The sequence below is a fragment of the Delphinus delphis genome, chromosome 9 (assembly GCF_949987515.2).
Source record: "Delphinus delphis chromosome 9, mDelDel1.2, whole genome shotgun sequence".
NCBI classification, from domain to species: Eukaryota; Metazoa; Chordata; class Mammalia; order Artiodactyla; family Delphinidae; genus Delphinus; species Delphinus delphis.
The window spans coordinates 26,659,782-26,675,058 of NC_082691.1; the positions used below are offsets into that span (position 1 = coordinate 26,659,782).

The window sequence follows — 15,277 nt, forward strand, 5'->3', positions numbered from 1 at the left end:
TAAGTGTATTTTCTTCAGTTAGAAGACCATGAAGACAAAAATCAGGAAAAACTTCCTGTACAATTCGCAGCAATTCTTTCAACGGATATACACACAAAACCATTTCTGTGCACATGAACAATAATGGAAGTTTTTAAATTCTGCATGTAAATTCACATCTTAGAATTTCCTTCTACATTTTTCTTTTTTAAAGAAACTCAAATGGAAATGTTCATGAGTACATACTTGGTGGCAGAGCGTTCACTTCTTCTTTATATCTTTTATAAAAAGAGTAGTAGCATAACCAGATATATTAACCTTGTACCGAACTGAAGATCTGCTCACCTTCTCAAAATACAAGTGGTAATATAAAAAGGTAAAATATGAACATATATTCTAAAGCATAACAAGACTCTTTTCATTGTTGGAGTTATACCCCATTTAGTAGTTGTACACCCTAGAACAAAAATTTAACCTTGCAAATAATTTCTTCCTGCATGTTAAAGATGATGATATTCACTTCACAAGGTTATCCTGAGGATTAATAAGATAATGGATGTAAAGGGCTTAGGACAGTGCTTGAACACTTGAACTAATTTAGAAAAAAAAAAAAAGTAGTCCTCAGTTGTATTTAAAAGGTTCTAATATATTAAGTACTATACTAAGAAAAAGTATAATGCATTATCTCTTTCTCCTAATTTTATTTTTTCTTTCAATTTTTTAAATAAATTTATTTATTTGTTTGTTTGTTTATTTATTTTTGGCCTCCCTGGGTCTTCGCTGTTGCAAGCGGGCTTTCTTTAGTTGGGGTGAGCGGGGGCTACTCTTCGTTACGGTGCACAGGTTTCTCATTGCGGTGGCCTCTCGTTGCAGAGCCTGGGCTCTAGGCGTGGGGGCTTCAGTAGTTGTGGCACGCGGACTCAGTAGTTGTGGCTCGTGGGCTCTAGAGCTCAGGCTCAGTAGTTGTGGTGCACGGGCTTAGCTGCCCCGCGGCATGTGGGATCTTCCTGGACCAGGGCTCGAACCCGTGTCCCCTGCATTGGCAGGCAGATTCTTAACCACTGTGCCACCAGAGAAGCCCCTCTTTCCTCAATTATTTAATCTACTTTGTGGATGATCATATGCAATTGAAGGACGTGTATTCTCCCAATACGTGATTAGAAATGGAAAAATCCAATAAAAGATATCTTAAAACTTGAATGTATCAGGGCTAACAGTACTACATAAGCCTATTCATTCCTGATCTTTAACAGAAGTTAATCAGGTACCTGGGCAAAATCTCTAATTTTTAAAGTTAAGGTACTGCTTTTATTCAATACTATTTATCAGACTTCCCTGAGCTAATATTTTATGATGCCCAAAGTAATTTTCATAAAATTGCAAAGATGTCCAATTTCAGCTATGTTCCCTCATTGCAGCTGAGCCCGCAGGTAAAAAGCAAGATGTGCCCTGTGATGCCAGTAAAAACTACATTCAATAATTTGGGAATCATCATTTTTTAAATATTGAATTTCAACCCCAAACCTGCTAAATTCCTCTATTTTTTGAACTTTTGATCCTCACCATGCATCTAACACCCTTAGTCTCAACACAAATTTCACTCTCAACTCTGGCGTCCTTCAGCTAGTCTGCGCTTTAAGTTCCTGTGGCCGAAAAGAAATGCACCACTGGGACTTCCCTGGTGGTGCAGTGGTTAAGAATCCTCCTGCCAATGCAGGGGACATGGGTTTGTTCCCGGCTCCAGGAAGATCCCGCATGCCGTGGAGGAACTAGGCCCGTGCACCACAACTACTAAGCCCGTGCACCACAACTACTGAGTCTGTGCTCCACAACTACTGGACCCACATGCTGCAACTACTGAAACCCGTGCACTCTATGGCCCGTGTGCCACAACTACTGAGCCCGTGTGCTGCAACTACTGAAGTCCGCGTGCCTAGAGCCCATGCTTTGCAACAAGAGAAGCCACCGCAATGAGAAGCCCACGCACCACAACGAAGAGTAGCCCCCGCTCACCACAACTAGAGAAAGCCTGCACAGCAATGAAGACCCAATGCAGCCCAAAAAAATTTTTTTAATTAAAAAAAAAAGAAATGCACCTCTTTTGCCCCCATCATGGACCACCTTCTCTCTGGGCAAAAGGAAAGAGGCATATGGACACATTTATCTATCTTCTTGTCCCCTAATACTTAAATTCTTCTTCCAACAGTAAATTCCTCTTTCCCTCCCTTGTTACATACATATAATTCTTTTATTTGTATTTTTTCTATCACTGTAATGAGGTACAATGCCTCATAAAAGCAGCATTGTGGGGATTTTCTTCCATCCTGTCCATTCTATTTTGTTATCCTAATTTACACAAGGCCATTTACTCATGCATCAATATTTACGCTCTTCTTAGTCATCTACAACTCATAAAGCATAATGGACATCAGGTGAGACTTTTTTTCTTAAGGATTCATTGAAAAAAGCAGATTTGGCAAGACGGGGTTCACATATTAACACCAAAAGTAAAAAAAGAGGTCAGCCAAGAAAGTGGTTTTTGAGGCTGATAAAACACTGAGGAGTAAAGAAGAGCTCCCAAAAGCAGTTTACTTTTAATTTCAATCCGTCAATAAAAAGATTTACATAACTTTTAACCAGAATCTGTCAATTCTCTTCTTTTTTCCCTCATTCCACAAATGCCATCACTTTCATAGAGGCTTACTTATTACCCTACACACTTTCATATTCTAATTTATTTTCCCACAGTGAATCATTGCAGATCCCAAACATCAGCTAACAGTAGCCTTCAGGCATCTTTGCACCTTCAAAAATGGAGATTTTGATTACTAGCATGTCAGTTCTCTGAGGAGAGGAACTGTGTCTCTGTCAACCCCTGGTAGCCTGCACAGTGCCTGGGACATGCTGTGTGCTCAATAACTGTTCATTAGAATTAATTCGATCATTGTTATTCACAAAGAACACTTTTCATTTCAAAATATATTCCTTATGTCATCTCATAAATATTGAAATTTACTCAACATATGCTCGGTTTGAAACATATAATTGTGTTAGGAAGAGATTCTGGAATAATATTTTGAAGTATATGCTTAGTAAGGTTTCTTTATGAATTCCTATTAATACACAGGGTAACCATTCATTCTAGTTTCTCCCAGAGAGGAATAGTCACATATAAATATTCATATAATAAATATTCACAGATCATACATGAAACCACTTTTATACCATTTCACCTCATTGATCCACCATATTTTTGGAAAACAAAACACCTCACTGCATCACTAACAACACAAGATGAAGGTACTTTCAAATTGTTAGATTACTTACACTGAAATGAAAGCAGTGAGACTCTAAAGAAATGATGCTTAAAATTTAATAAATCTTATGGAAGCTATACATGTACATGCTCTTACCCAAGGAAAATGATCTATTTAAGATGTTACACAAATATTTACATGTTGCTATTATTATCAAAAATCATTTTAGAGTGACATTCATAGTCATTTCATAAATCATAAGAAAAACAATCTTTTATAGTGTCTCCTTTCCTTGCACAAAAGTCTGTACGACCCATCTCAGTGATTCACTCTAGCCTCTAGGCATGGCTATAAACATTGTAAACCGCTTTTGAAAATAAAATCTACCCTCAAAGAATGAAGATATGTTCCCACTGAGGATATTCAAAAGAATCCCTCACAGGGCTTAAAGTCACCACTATACAAAAGATCCTAATATCCTCTGAAGATGGGAGGAAACAGGACACCCCAATTTGAATTTTAGGGATGACTATACATCATATGAACTCATGTAAGGGAAGGCTGTATATAAACTGTAAAGTGCAGTGAGAACACCTCACTAATTATTAGGGATGGCAGTAACTGGCAGCACCAAAAGTCCCTCTCAGAATTTCACTATCAGATTCACATGAAAAATTGTCCTATTTATAATATAGAAAGACAGTTTCTTAGAGGAAAGAACTGCACACAAATCAAAGAAATGATTAGTAAGTTTGGGGAGACTTTACTCACATCAACAAGCTGATTGACTCCACTTGCAGTTTTTGCCAGGGTGACAAGGTCTTCCTGCATCTTATCCACCCATGACTTGATGCTGCAGAAATCAGAGAAGAGAATGTTCTATCAGATCTCTCACAAAGTAAGGCCACAGACTGACATTCTATATGCAAAGATTATCCGCAGATAATTCATTAAATTACCTTTAAGTCTTTCTCCTCCTTCCTAGCTCCTACTATACCTACCCACCCCCCCAGCCCACTTTTAAGTGACAAAACCAATGAACCTTTAGGGGTCAACCTCTTAGGATGCTAAAATATCCCCAACTCAAAAAGAGAAAAATGACAAATGAGGGTAAACGTTTGCTTAATTTTTACGAAAATTCCATTAAAAACAAGTTACTGAATGGAGTATTCTAAACTAAACTTTACCCTTTAGTTTACAAGCCTTCGTAATATACTACTACGGGTGTGCTAAATGTAGACTATTTGAAAACTGCCAGAAAATGACAAATATTTTTAAATTTCTTATAATTCCAATACCCAAGGATAATCACTTAACATTTTGATGTATTCCCTTCAAGTCTTTTAAAATTCTTTCACAAGGTCAAGCACATATTATGTAAAATTCACATATCTTTTTTTCTATCAGTCACATGATAAATACCCTTCCATGTCATTACAGATATTTTATAAACACTGTACTTTAATGGCCACTTAATATTCCCTTATCTCTAAATCCCATAATATACTTGACCATCGTCCTTTTTTAAAAGATAACTAGAATGCCATCAGCTTTGACTGCTAAAAATTTCACTGCAACAAATATCTCAGTACACATTAAGCTTAAAAGTATTTCATTTCCTTAGCTAGACTCTTAGTTTTGGAATTACTAGATCAAGGCTTAAGTTTTAAAGAAATGGATTTGAGCATTAAAATTATGATTGAAGTTTCCAGTTCAAATCCTTTTCATGTAAAGGTGAGCCTTGAACAATGTGGGAGGTTAGGAGTGCAAAGCCCCAGGCAGCTGAAAATCCGCAAATAACTTTACAGTCAGCCCTCCACATCCGCGGTTTGGCATCCACAGACTAAACCAATGATGGATCATGTAGTACTGTACATTAACTGGAAAACAATCTACTATAAATAGACTCACGAAGTTTAAACCCATGTTGTTCAAGGGACAACTGTATATACTTTAATGTAATGGAGATCTTAAAATACAAGCTATGGATGTCAGAACATTTTAGAAAATTCTAAACTGATGGTCTATCTTATTTCTCCTGTCATTAGAGATTACCAAATACCACACAATTTCCCCATTCTAATAAATTAAATTTAATTTGCAATCCCTTCATATATTTCATTTATTCATCCTCATGTTTCAAAAAGACCTAAAGTGTGTGTTCTTTTCTGTCCATGCAAATATAAGAAAACACTAATAAGAATGATAGGAAATGATTTGTATTTGAATTTGAACTTCTCTCTACATATATATGGTATGTGTATCTATCATTGCTTATTTATTCTGTTCTTTGGATTTTATAAATACTAAATGTTTTCCCTCTTTTTTCTTTATTGACATTGTGATTTATTTAGTTTCAGTATACTGCAGTAGCATACAAATAATTTATACATTTAAAAGGTAACTCTTAGGGGCTTCCCTGGTGGCGCAGTGGTTGAGAGTCCGCCTGCCGATGCAGGGGACATGGGTTCGTGCCCCGGTCCAGGATGATCCCCCATGCCGCGGAGCGGCTAGGCTCGTGAGCCGTGGAGGCTGAGCCTGCGCGTCCGGAGCCTGTGCTCCGCAACGGGACAGACCACAACAGTGAGAGGCCCGCGTACCGCAAAATAAGAAAAAAAAAAAAAAAAAAAGTAACTCTTAGATATGTTCATTTGACAGTGAACATAAACTCTCAAATGAACATATCTACAATATAGAAACAGACTCAAAGGCATAGAGAACAGACTTGTGGCTGCCAAGGGGGAGTGGAGGTGGGGGGGAGAGAAGGATTGGAAGTTTGGGATTAGCAGGTGCAAACTATTATACTATACAGGATGGATAGACAGAGAGGTCCTACTGTATAGCACAGGGAACTATATTCAGTGTCCTGTGATAAACCATAATGTAAAAGAATATGAAAAAGGATATATATAACCGAGTCACCTCACTGTACGGCAGAAATTAACACAACATTGTAAATCAACTATACTTCAATAAAAAAAATTTTTTAAACAGGTAACTCTTCTGTCATAAGAGAGCAAGCTGTAATTCAAGGACTGAAGCCGGTTTCCCCACCGCAGCGCTGGCTCTATCCAGTGAGCATTCACCCTGAACTGAGCCCCCTGGCTCCCGTCTGTCAGCCTTTTCTTTTTCTTTTTTTTTTTTTTGCGGTACGCAGGCCTCTCACTGTTGTGGCCTCTCCCGTTGCGGAGCACAGGCTCCGGACGCGCAGGCCCAGCGGCCATGGCTCACGGGCCCAGCCACTCCGCGGCATGTGGGATATTCCCGTACCGGGACACAAACCCGTGTCCCCTGCATCGGCAGGCGGACTCTCAACCACTGCGCCACCAGGGAAGCCCCCTATACTATGTTCTTAACAGCTTGTCAGTGGGACAGACAAGACTGGTCTCAGTGATAGGCCCACGTACCACAAAAAAAAAAAAAAAAAAAAAAAAACACATAGTATAGGAACAAAGATTATTTTTTATAGACATGAGGTATTACCTGGTTTTCCTAAAATACATAAGCACTCTGCCTTTCAAACCTGGAATTAGAAGATTATAATGGCTAGGAAATAAGCGAAGATCTCACTGATCATGAAAGTGAAAAATTACATACGGGAAAATATTCATATGGGCAAATTCTCTATCAGTCTTTCTCTTTCTAGGTAAATTGTCAACCACATATGCATAATCACTAAGCGCTATTTTATTAAATGTCTCCAGAAGGCACTATAAAATTTTGGAGAAAGTTACAGAGGATATATAGTCTTTTCAGATAATAAGAAATGAACATAGCACTCCATGAGGAAGAATTTGTTGTTTCTTCTTTGTCAGCCCACTCAACAAGAACTAGTATCTGCTGGAGAAGATACTAAAAGCTGGCAGGGCAGAAACGAAAGATATATGTGTTACAGTTTGGTTAGGCTTAAAACTGGGTCTGACAGGAAAGAGGCAGAAGAGAACAAGAATAAGGTGGTGTAGGGGAGGAAAAAGTATCTTTTCTTCTACCTTTCTAAATTCTTGACTGAGAACCTGTAACAAAAGACAGACTAATAAGTGAAATGCATACAAATTGATTCAAGTTTTACATGACACGGGAGGCTTCATAAGGAAATGAAGACCTTCCCCCCCCAAAAAAATGGTTAAACCTGAGTGTCTTTATGCTAGGTTTGATGAAGAACAGAAAGATATGATGGGACAAAGAATATGAGCTAAGTATAGCAAACTGGGGGAAACTTAACAGAGACCATTCATTCACATTTCTCTTTCTGCCCCATGTCTTCAGAGATAAGGATGCTCCTTTCTCCCAGGTATAGGGAAGCAACGCTCACATGAGGGGAAGGTCACAAAGTCCTGCCTGCAGATGCCAATTCCCCAACGCCTTCAGCTTAAAATATTCAATAGGCTATGTAACCATATTTAGCCCATCCTGAATCCCATCTCTAGGACATGCTTCAGGAATCAGAAGAGTCACTTAAAGTTTATTAGATAGTTGTGTGGGGAGGTGGACAGAGGAGGCTTTCGACTAGTAGCTACTTAAAGTGAGATTTGAAGGACAAGTGGAATTTAAGAAAATCGAGAAGGGAAGGAAGAAACAACGAAGGCAGGGGGAATTTAAAACGTGGCATTGTCAGCAACCACAAGTAGTCTGTATGGCCAGAGTCCAAGGTTGTTCATCAAATGTATGGAATGGGGGCAGGAATGGTCAGGAAGAAATTCTGGTAAATAGTTGGCCAGACCCAGGGTCTTAAATAACATTCTGAAGCATTTATATTGTATCCTCAAAATAATGGAGAAATAATGGAAAATGTGAAGTTAGCGAGTAACAAGATTAAGGGTATATGAACATGATAAAATAATTTCTCTGACAGCCAAGTGGATGGTGGCTTAGAGGGAGAACAAAGAGTGAGGAGGGAGGGGCTAGATAAGATGGAAGAAATGAGGGTTCAAACTAGCTCAGTAGTAGCTAGTAGAGTAGAGAGGGAAACAAAAGGGAGACCAAGTAGAAGAAACCAGCTCAACAAAACTCTGAAGGATGGATGACAGGATTTCACGTACTACTAGATTTAAATAGTGAATGGGAGAAAGGATTTGCAGATGACTCATGGAGTTCTTCAGTTAGACAATGATAGGACATTCTGTTATAGAAAGTATAAGAGGAAGAACGACTTAGAGGGGTATTGATGAGTTCGTTTTTATTGGTTCAGGTAGAGATGTTTTTGAAAGATTCACGTATAGAAACCCACTAGGCAACTGAATATACATAGATTTGAAGCTCTCAGAAGTTTCCATAGCATTTAAAGATCAGGTAGTTTCAAAGGACAAAGGTAAATCAGTGTATGACTCCCAAAGGAGAGTTTATAAAGGGAGAAAGAAAATACACAGCAGCTAGAACTCTGGAAAATAACACTGAAAAAAGAGACGGCAATCTGAGTAGTGGCAAGAAAGAAGGGAATCCAAGAACAATGGTATCACAAAAGCCAGGGAAGGTAAGAATATCCAGAGAGAGTCATCAAACAAGGTGAGAGAAATTTATCTATCTTATGTGAGGACAGTGAGAGAAGTGTGGAACCTAGGAAAAAAGGGACAACAAGGAGTGAGTGCTCCTTTTTGCTTTTTAATCAGAGAGATATAGGCATGGTTCCATGCAAAAGGAGAAAGGCACGGAGAGGAGACATCACAGAGAAATCTCAGGAGAGAACATGCAACTTACTGACAGGGCAAGGGCCTTCAAAAGACTCTAGATTCCTTCAGCTTTTTCTTGCTCACCCTCTATATTCCAAACATGATCGAGTGAAGGATGAGTGAAGAAATAAGCAGAACACAGGAGAATCCTAATCCATGGCTGGAAAGTAGGTTACTTCTTCCAGGGAGATCGAAGGGAAAACGTAAACGGTTTTAAGTAAATGAAAATAGCTACAACTACTCGATCAAAAACTGGAGACAGTTCTACTTATTCGTCTCTATTTTTTTTCTTTTTTGTAATAAAGTAGACAGAGTCATCGGTTCAGAGATAGGCAGGAGGTATTAAGGTAGGGTAGTTGAAAAGAAAAGTTGGACGTTTCAAAAGAACAATGACTGGAGAGTATTTAAGGACAAGCCCTATACTGGGGGTCACCAGTTTTCATCAGTACTAATCAGCATGACTGTGTGAATTTCTCCACCAGTACTAGGCTAAAGAGGGTGAGATGGGAGAAAAAAGGCATTCAGATGAATATGGGGCAGATACCAGCAGGTGGGAAAGATGGACAAGGAAAAGTGAACTGAAGGGCCTGAAAACTTTAAGATCTCTACTAATTCTAAATAACAAAGACTACCAAAAATATTCATTAAAATGTTACAGTATTACATTTATACACAACACTTATTTTCTAAACATTTTTCTTATGGAACCAAAAATGCTATTACAATATTTCTAGGAAAATGTGAAAATACTGTATTGCCAAATTTCAAATTTCTCATCATTTTGGGGGTTTGTAGGCTAATAATCTCATAAAAGAATATTCTGGAAGACTAAATGAAGAAAGTGGCCTGAACATATATCCCACATTTAAATCACTTGAATAAAAATATAATTTCTAAAAGAAAAAATTCTAAAAATCACTGAAATAAAATGGATTGCTCTCAGAAAGAAATAAATAAATATTACAAAATCTGAGCAGCTCAAAAAAAGTTGAATCAATGTATATCGGGTTATATAGATACAACAGAACTGGACTAACAGGTACACTGTTTCCATGAGAATATGCTCTGGATTTTCCAACTTGTGATGTCAGGAACATACTTACTCTGCTTGTTAGAAATGTAACTCCCTGACTTGAGCATGATATAGTCAGGAGAGTACGAATGCATGGTATTCATAGAGAAGAATGATGAGAAGCTCCAGAGACTGGGTATGCAGTCAACGCATGCAACAAAGCTACTTCCTATCTCTCTGCTCTCTCCCGTCTCCCAATTTTCCACTGCCTTTTGAAACCCTGTGTTTCTCTAAGCTCCTACAATCCCAAACCGTCAATATCTCATGACTGCAATTGTCACCTGTACATACATAATTCCTACATTTGAGCTCCATTTCTGCCTTAACTACAGTTTTCTAGATCACTCCCTTTTGATTTTCCAGCCTTCTTTTTCAAAATATCTATAAAAATCTTCCCTGCCCATAGCACTAACCCTCTGTGTTCCTTCTTCTTGTTGGCAAACCATCTCCTCAGTCATCCATGATGGTCCATGCCATCAATTTCTTCATCATATCCCTCCTTCAATCCTTTGTAAAATAATAGTATCTCAGTGTTTTTCCCAGTACATACCTGAGAGCTGAATGCACTGAGACCTTATTTCATGCCAAACTTTTTGCCAAAGGTATTTAACATTCACTCTCCCATTCAGTCATCAGAAAAACTAGTGCTCACTTTTCATAGATGAGAAAACTTCAAGTTGAGAGAAGTTTAACAGCCCAGCCTTGTAGTTTCCAATTTTCTAAGCCATTTTACTTCCACCAACCTCACACATTTCCATGTGTGTCGACTGTCCTTTTCCACATTCTGCTTTGGCTCTATAACCCCTCTCCCTGAAATTAATCCTCCACCTCCATTGTGAATAAATTTCCCAACTACTCTAATGTCACCTTCACAGGCTCCCAAACTAAAAATGTCCTCTTCTATCCACTAAATTCCAAAGCGCTTTAATTGTGGTTTGTGTTTATTTTTCTGTAGATTTTCATGATTAGATGGATATACTTTTACTCTCATTCATCACTGAATCCTCAATACTACAGTGCCTTGCATATAGTAGGCACACAGATATTTACTGAATAGAAAAATGTATTGAAATAAAATGTAATTGCAGTATTGTTTTTTAAAACGCCCAATTATCTTTACTTAATGCATGCAGTGTAAATAATTTACTTACTAAATTTCCTCTTCCCTCCAAAATCCACATCAGAAAAAAATGAACTGCTGGACCCATGCATCTATAAACAGCACCCACTTTTCAACAAGTAGAAGAACTTTTAAATGCGACTTAATACTTTAAAGAAATTTTTTAAAATCTGTATAACGCACACCTTGTAATTCTAAATCTCTCAAGTGGACATTGAATTTCATAGGAAAAAAATGAAGTCTTGTAATCCTTCTCTACCTCTACAATAACTCAGTACAGAGTCAAATAGCAGTATATGTTCCCAACTGTTTGATGATGTCTGCCGGCTCAGTGTACTTTGGAGAATTCTATATGAGATCTCTAAAAACTGAGGCAAATGCAAATATTTTATTGAGTAGTTGAGATAATCTTTTATATCTTTTACTTCACTTTACTGTACAGAAATAGCCCAAATTCTAAAGGCAAATAATTAAAATACTCAAGTTTTCACTAAATTTGAGAGAAGAATACTCGCCATGCAATTAATATTGTTCCTTTTTTTTTTTTTTTTTTTCTGCGGTACGCGGGCCTCTCATTGTTGTGGCCTCTCCCGTTACGGAGCACAGGCTCCGGACGCGCAGGCTCAGCGGCCATGGCTCATGGGCTCAGCCGCTCCGCGGCATGTGGAATCTTCCCAGACCGGGGCACGAACCCGTGTCCCCTGCATCGGCAGGCAGACTCTCAACCACTGCGCCACCAGGGAAGCCCAATATTGTTCCTTTTGAGGTTAGATTTGCCTGTAAGATGGCTTTCAAAAGAGTATTGCATAGTTTAGGAAACTATTTTAAAAAGAAGAAGAAAAAAGAAAGAGAGATGGTAATCCATTTCATTTTGCATGCATTTGAGGAACATCAAATTGAGAACACCACAAATTACACCGTTTCATCTATTGTAAAGTGCAGCAGTTGAGTACAAAGTGTCAAGTCTGCATAGTTATCTATTTAATTGTTTTAAATGCTACAGAGAGAATTTGCCTTTTTACTGGTTATCATAATGGAGCCAAAGTGATAGCTAAGAAATATTACAATAGGTCCTACAAAGACTGTCCTTCCTTCCTATATCTCATGTAGTAAGTCCTCTGTCAAAAAAGAATGTGTGGAGCTTCCCTGGTGGCGCAGTGGTTGAGAGTCCGCCTGCCGATGCAGGGGACGCGGGTTCGTGCCCCGGTCCGGGAAGATCCCACATGCTGCGGAGCGGCTGCGCCTGGTAGCCATGGCCGCTGAGCCTGCGCGTCCGGAGCCTGTGCTCCGCAACGGGAGAGGCCGCAACAGTGAGAGGCCTGCGTACCGCAAAAAAAAAAAAAAAAAAAAATAGAATGTGTGAACTTCCTGCTATTAGTAAGAAGAGAGTATTAAAACAGACATGTTCCTTCCACATCCATCTTGAATTATCCCACTAGCAATTATCATAGAGACTAGAGCAAAAAAGGAATATAGTAGTGTGTATATGTCAATGCCAATCTCCCAATTTATCCATTCCACTCCCCCTTTCCCCCTTGGTAACCATAAGTTTGTTTTCTACATAAGAACCTACTGTATAGCACAAGGAACTCTACTCAATACCCTGAAATGACCTATATGGGAAGAGAATCTAAAAAAGAGTGGATATATGTATATGTATAACTGATTCACTTTGCTGTACAGCAGTAAATAACATTGTAAATCATCTATACTCCAATAAAAATTAATTAAAAACAATTTTTTTTTAATAATAGGAGATACACAGAAAAGAAATGGGAATGGAAAAGAGCTGGAATAGTATGGGAATGAGAGGAGGAGAGGGAGAGGGAGAAGCCTGTACCCTTTGGGGCCCTTGTCCTAAAGCAATTCTCTGCCTATGCCACTATTTTTAAGAAATAATTTTATTTTTAACCCAAGGAAATCAGAGACATAGTTCTGCCCTGTGGACCTGGGAAAAAATAAAAATATCACAAGATCTAACAAACTGACCATTTCAATTGTGTTGATATATAAATAGTTATTAATAAATTTGAAGTAATAAGACCATGTATTTCAAAACTGTTCCACTTGCTATAAATATCCCATCAATGCCAAACTGCTCCCTTTTTTGTTATATAATAAACCACCCACAGTGTTCTTATAGTTGGGTAAAAAATAACATAAGTAAGCCAAAGATTTAGATAACCTAGACACACTATTTTGCTAAATATGCATTTCTTATAACATGGGTAACTCTATCATGAAAAATACTGTGTGTGTGTGCGTGTGTGCGTGTGTGCGTGAGTGAAAGGAACACTTGGTATCTACAATAAATCTAAAACTGCTTGTGAGATGGCTGTCATGCCAGTTACGTTAGCTCCTGAAATTATTCTCGATTTAAACCATTTTCAATAACACTGCTGCTGTTTTTAGAAAGCTGTTTAGACTTGTGAAATGCTTTAGTATTCCATTTGTGTCTAGAGTCAGTCCTGAAAGAAATGCAGAAAGGGATGTGATCATGCTAATCAGGGTGGAAAGGTAAATTACTCGAGAGAAGAAGAAAAAAGGTTTTATCACTAAAAATCGGATTCTTATGCTGTTCGTGTTCCTCTGCCTTCATTTTCTGTTTGCTTTTCACTGTCGCGTGTGTGTGTGTGTGTGTGTGTGTGTGTGTGTGTGTGTGTGTCTGATCTGCTTTACAAATATACATAGTCATAATTCTCAAAGACCAAAGATTCTTCATGAGATCTGCCTTTCCCACCATCTCGGATTGATTTTTGTTTTATCCCAGCATTTTCGTTGTTTCTTTATTTAGTTAATTTTTTTTGTCTCAGCTGCAGCAATTTGCTGCCAGCTTCCAAGACAACAAATGAGCAATATACACTTTAGGGCTGATGTTAATGTAGTTCCCTGGATTAGCTAGACTGGGGGAGGGTTCTCATACAAGGGATCTGCTCCCTGGAGGCCTGGAGAGCTTTGTTTTTTAAGTCCACATCACCGTTAGTTACAACCTGCAGCATTGTCCCTCCAGCCTGGTGCCAAGGGAGGTGTCCCAAATGGCCACACAATCTGCTGCTGGTGTTTCTATGAACCAAATGGGTTGAATTTCTAATTGCACATTACATAACTTCCATTCATTTTCTTGAGGATCTTCTCTTTCATTGTTTACCTTATTTTTTCTCTGCCATTGCTGATAGTTCACAAAACATATTTTTGTCTAATTCAAGCATGTAAATATTACTTAATGTCATGATCAAATTTTCCTCATTCCTTTCTTCTCTGAATTATTAATTGTACATCCATAATATTTCCAATACTGCAAAATCCTCAATGCTTATTATGTTTGGATTCTGACTTAAATGCCCCATCTACTTCCCTACATAGATTGGTATCTGCAGTCAGGCCAGTTTAAGTGTTTCACAAACATGTCAGTTTTGTCATGTTATTTAATCACGTTTTCCACTAGCCTGAAATGACCTCTCTTAAGTCTCTTCAGGGCTTGAAAATCATTTTTCAAGTCTGTACTTCAGTTCCTTCTTCTGGGCAAGTCCTCAAGTGCTCAGAAATTTTTTTTCTAAGCTCCTAAAATAGATATAGCCTGTCCTACAAAACATCACACACGTTGATATACTGTCTTACGTTAGTATTATTTTTTCCTAACAATACTTGCTTTCCTTGAGTGGATGGGTCACGGCTTCCAGTTCAGTATTCTGAGAATATCTAGCACATTTCTGGACATATATTAGATGCTCAATAAACAAGAGATAGCATCTATCTCACATCTATGTGCCAACAACTGTTCCAAACATGTTATGTGAAAAAACTCTAATTCTCACAAAAATTCTATGAGGCAGATACTATTATGAATCTCACTTTACAGACTGAGGAAACTGAGGCATAGAGAGGTTAAATTACTTGCCGAAGGTCACAGAATTAGTAAGTGGCAGAGCTGAGCATTTGCCCTTAGAAGCCAATAGAGTCTACCATCTTAATAAATGCTAATCAATATGATCTGAAACATGGCTTGCTCTCATCATTAAACCACCAGATTACCCCCAACACTCCTCTCATCCTAACTTACAAATGTCTTGTGTTTTCTATTTTATACACTTTCATAGGCCTGGGTTATAAGTCTGTTTCACTGATGTAAATAGAGAAAATGACAATTACCGAAGTCTTATTTTTACACAGCAAGAGGAAAGTT

At 38.2% G+C, this 15,277-nt stretch overlaps 1 protein-coding gene across 2 annotated transcripts in view; it reads right to left on the minus strand.

Moving 5' to 3' along the window:
• CACNA2D1 (calcium voltage-gated channel auxiliary subunit alpha2delta 1) overlaps nucleotides 1-15,277 on the minus strand; it is a 515,294-nt gene that overhangs the window by 424,257 nt on the left and 75,760 nt on the right. For both annotated transcript variants that reach the window (XM_060020340.1, XM_060020339.1), the window contains exon 2: nucleotides 4,008-4,089. In XM_060020340.1, coding sequence (XP_059876323.1) covers nucleotides 4,008-4,089 — 82 coding nt within the window. The remainder of the gene's footprint in view (nucleotides 1-4,007; nucleotides 4,090-15,277) is intronic.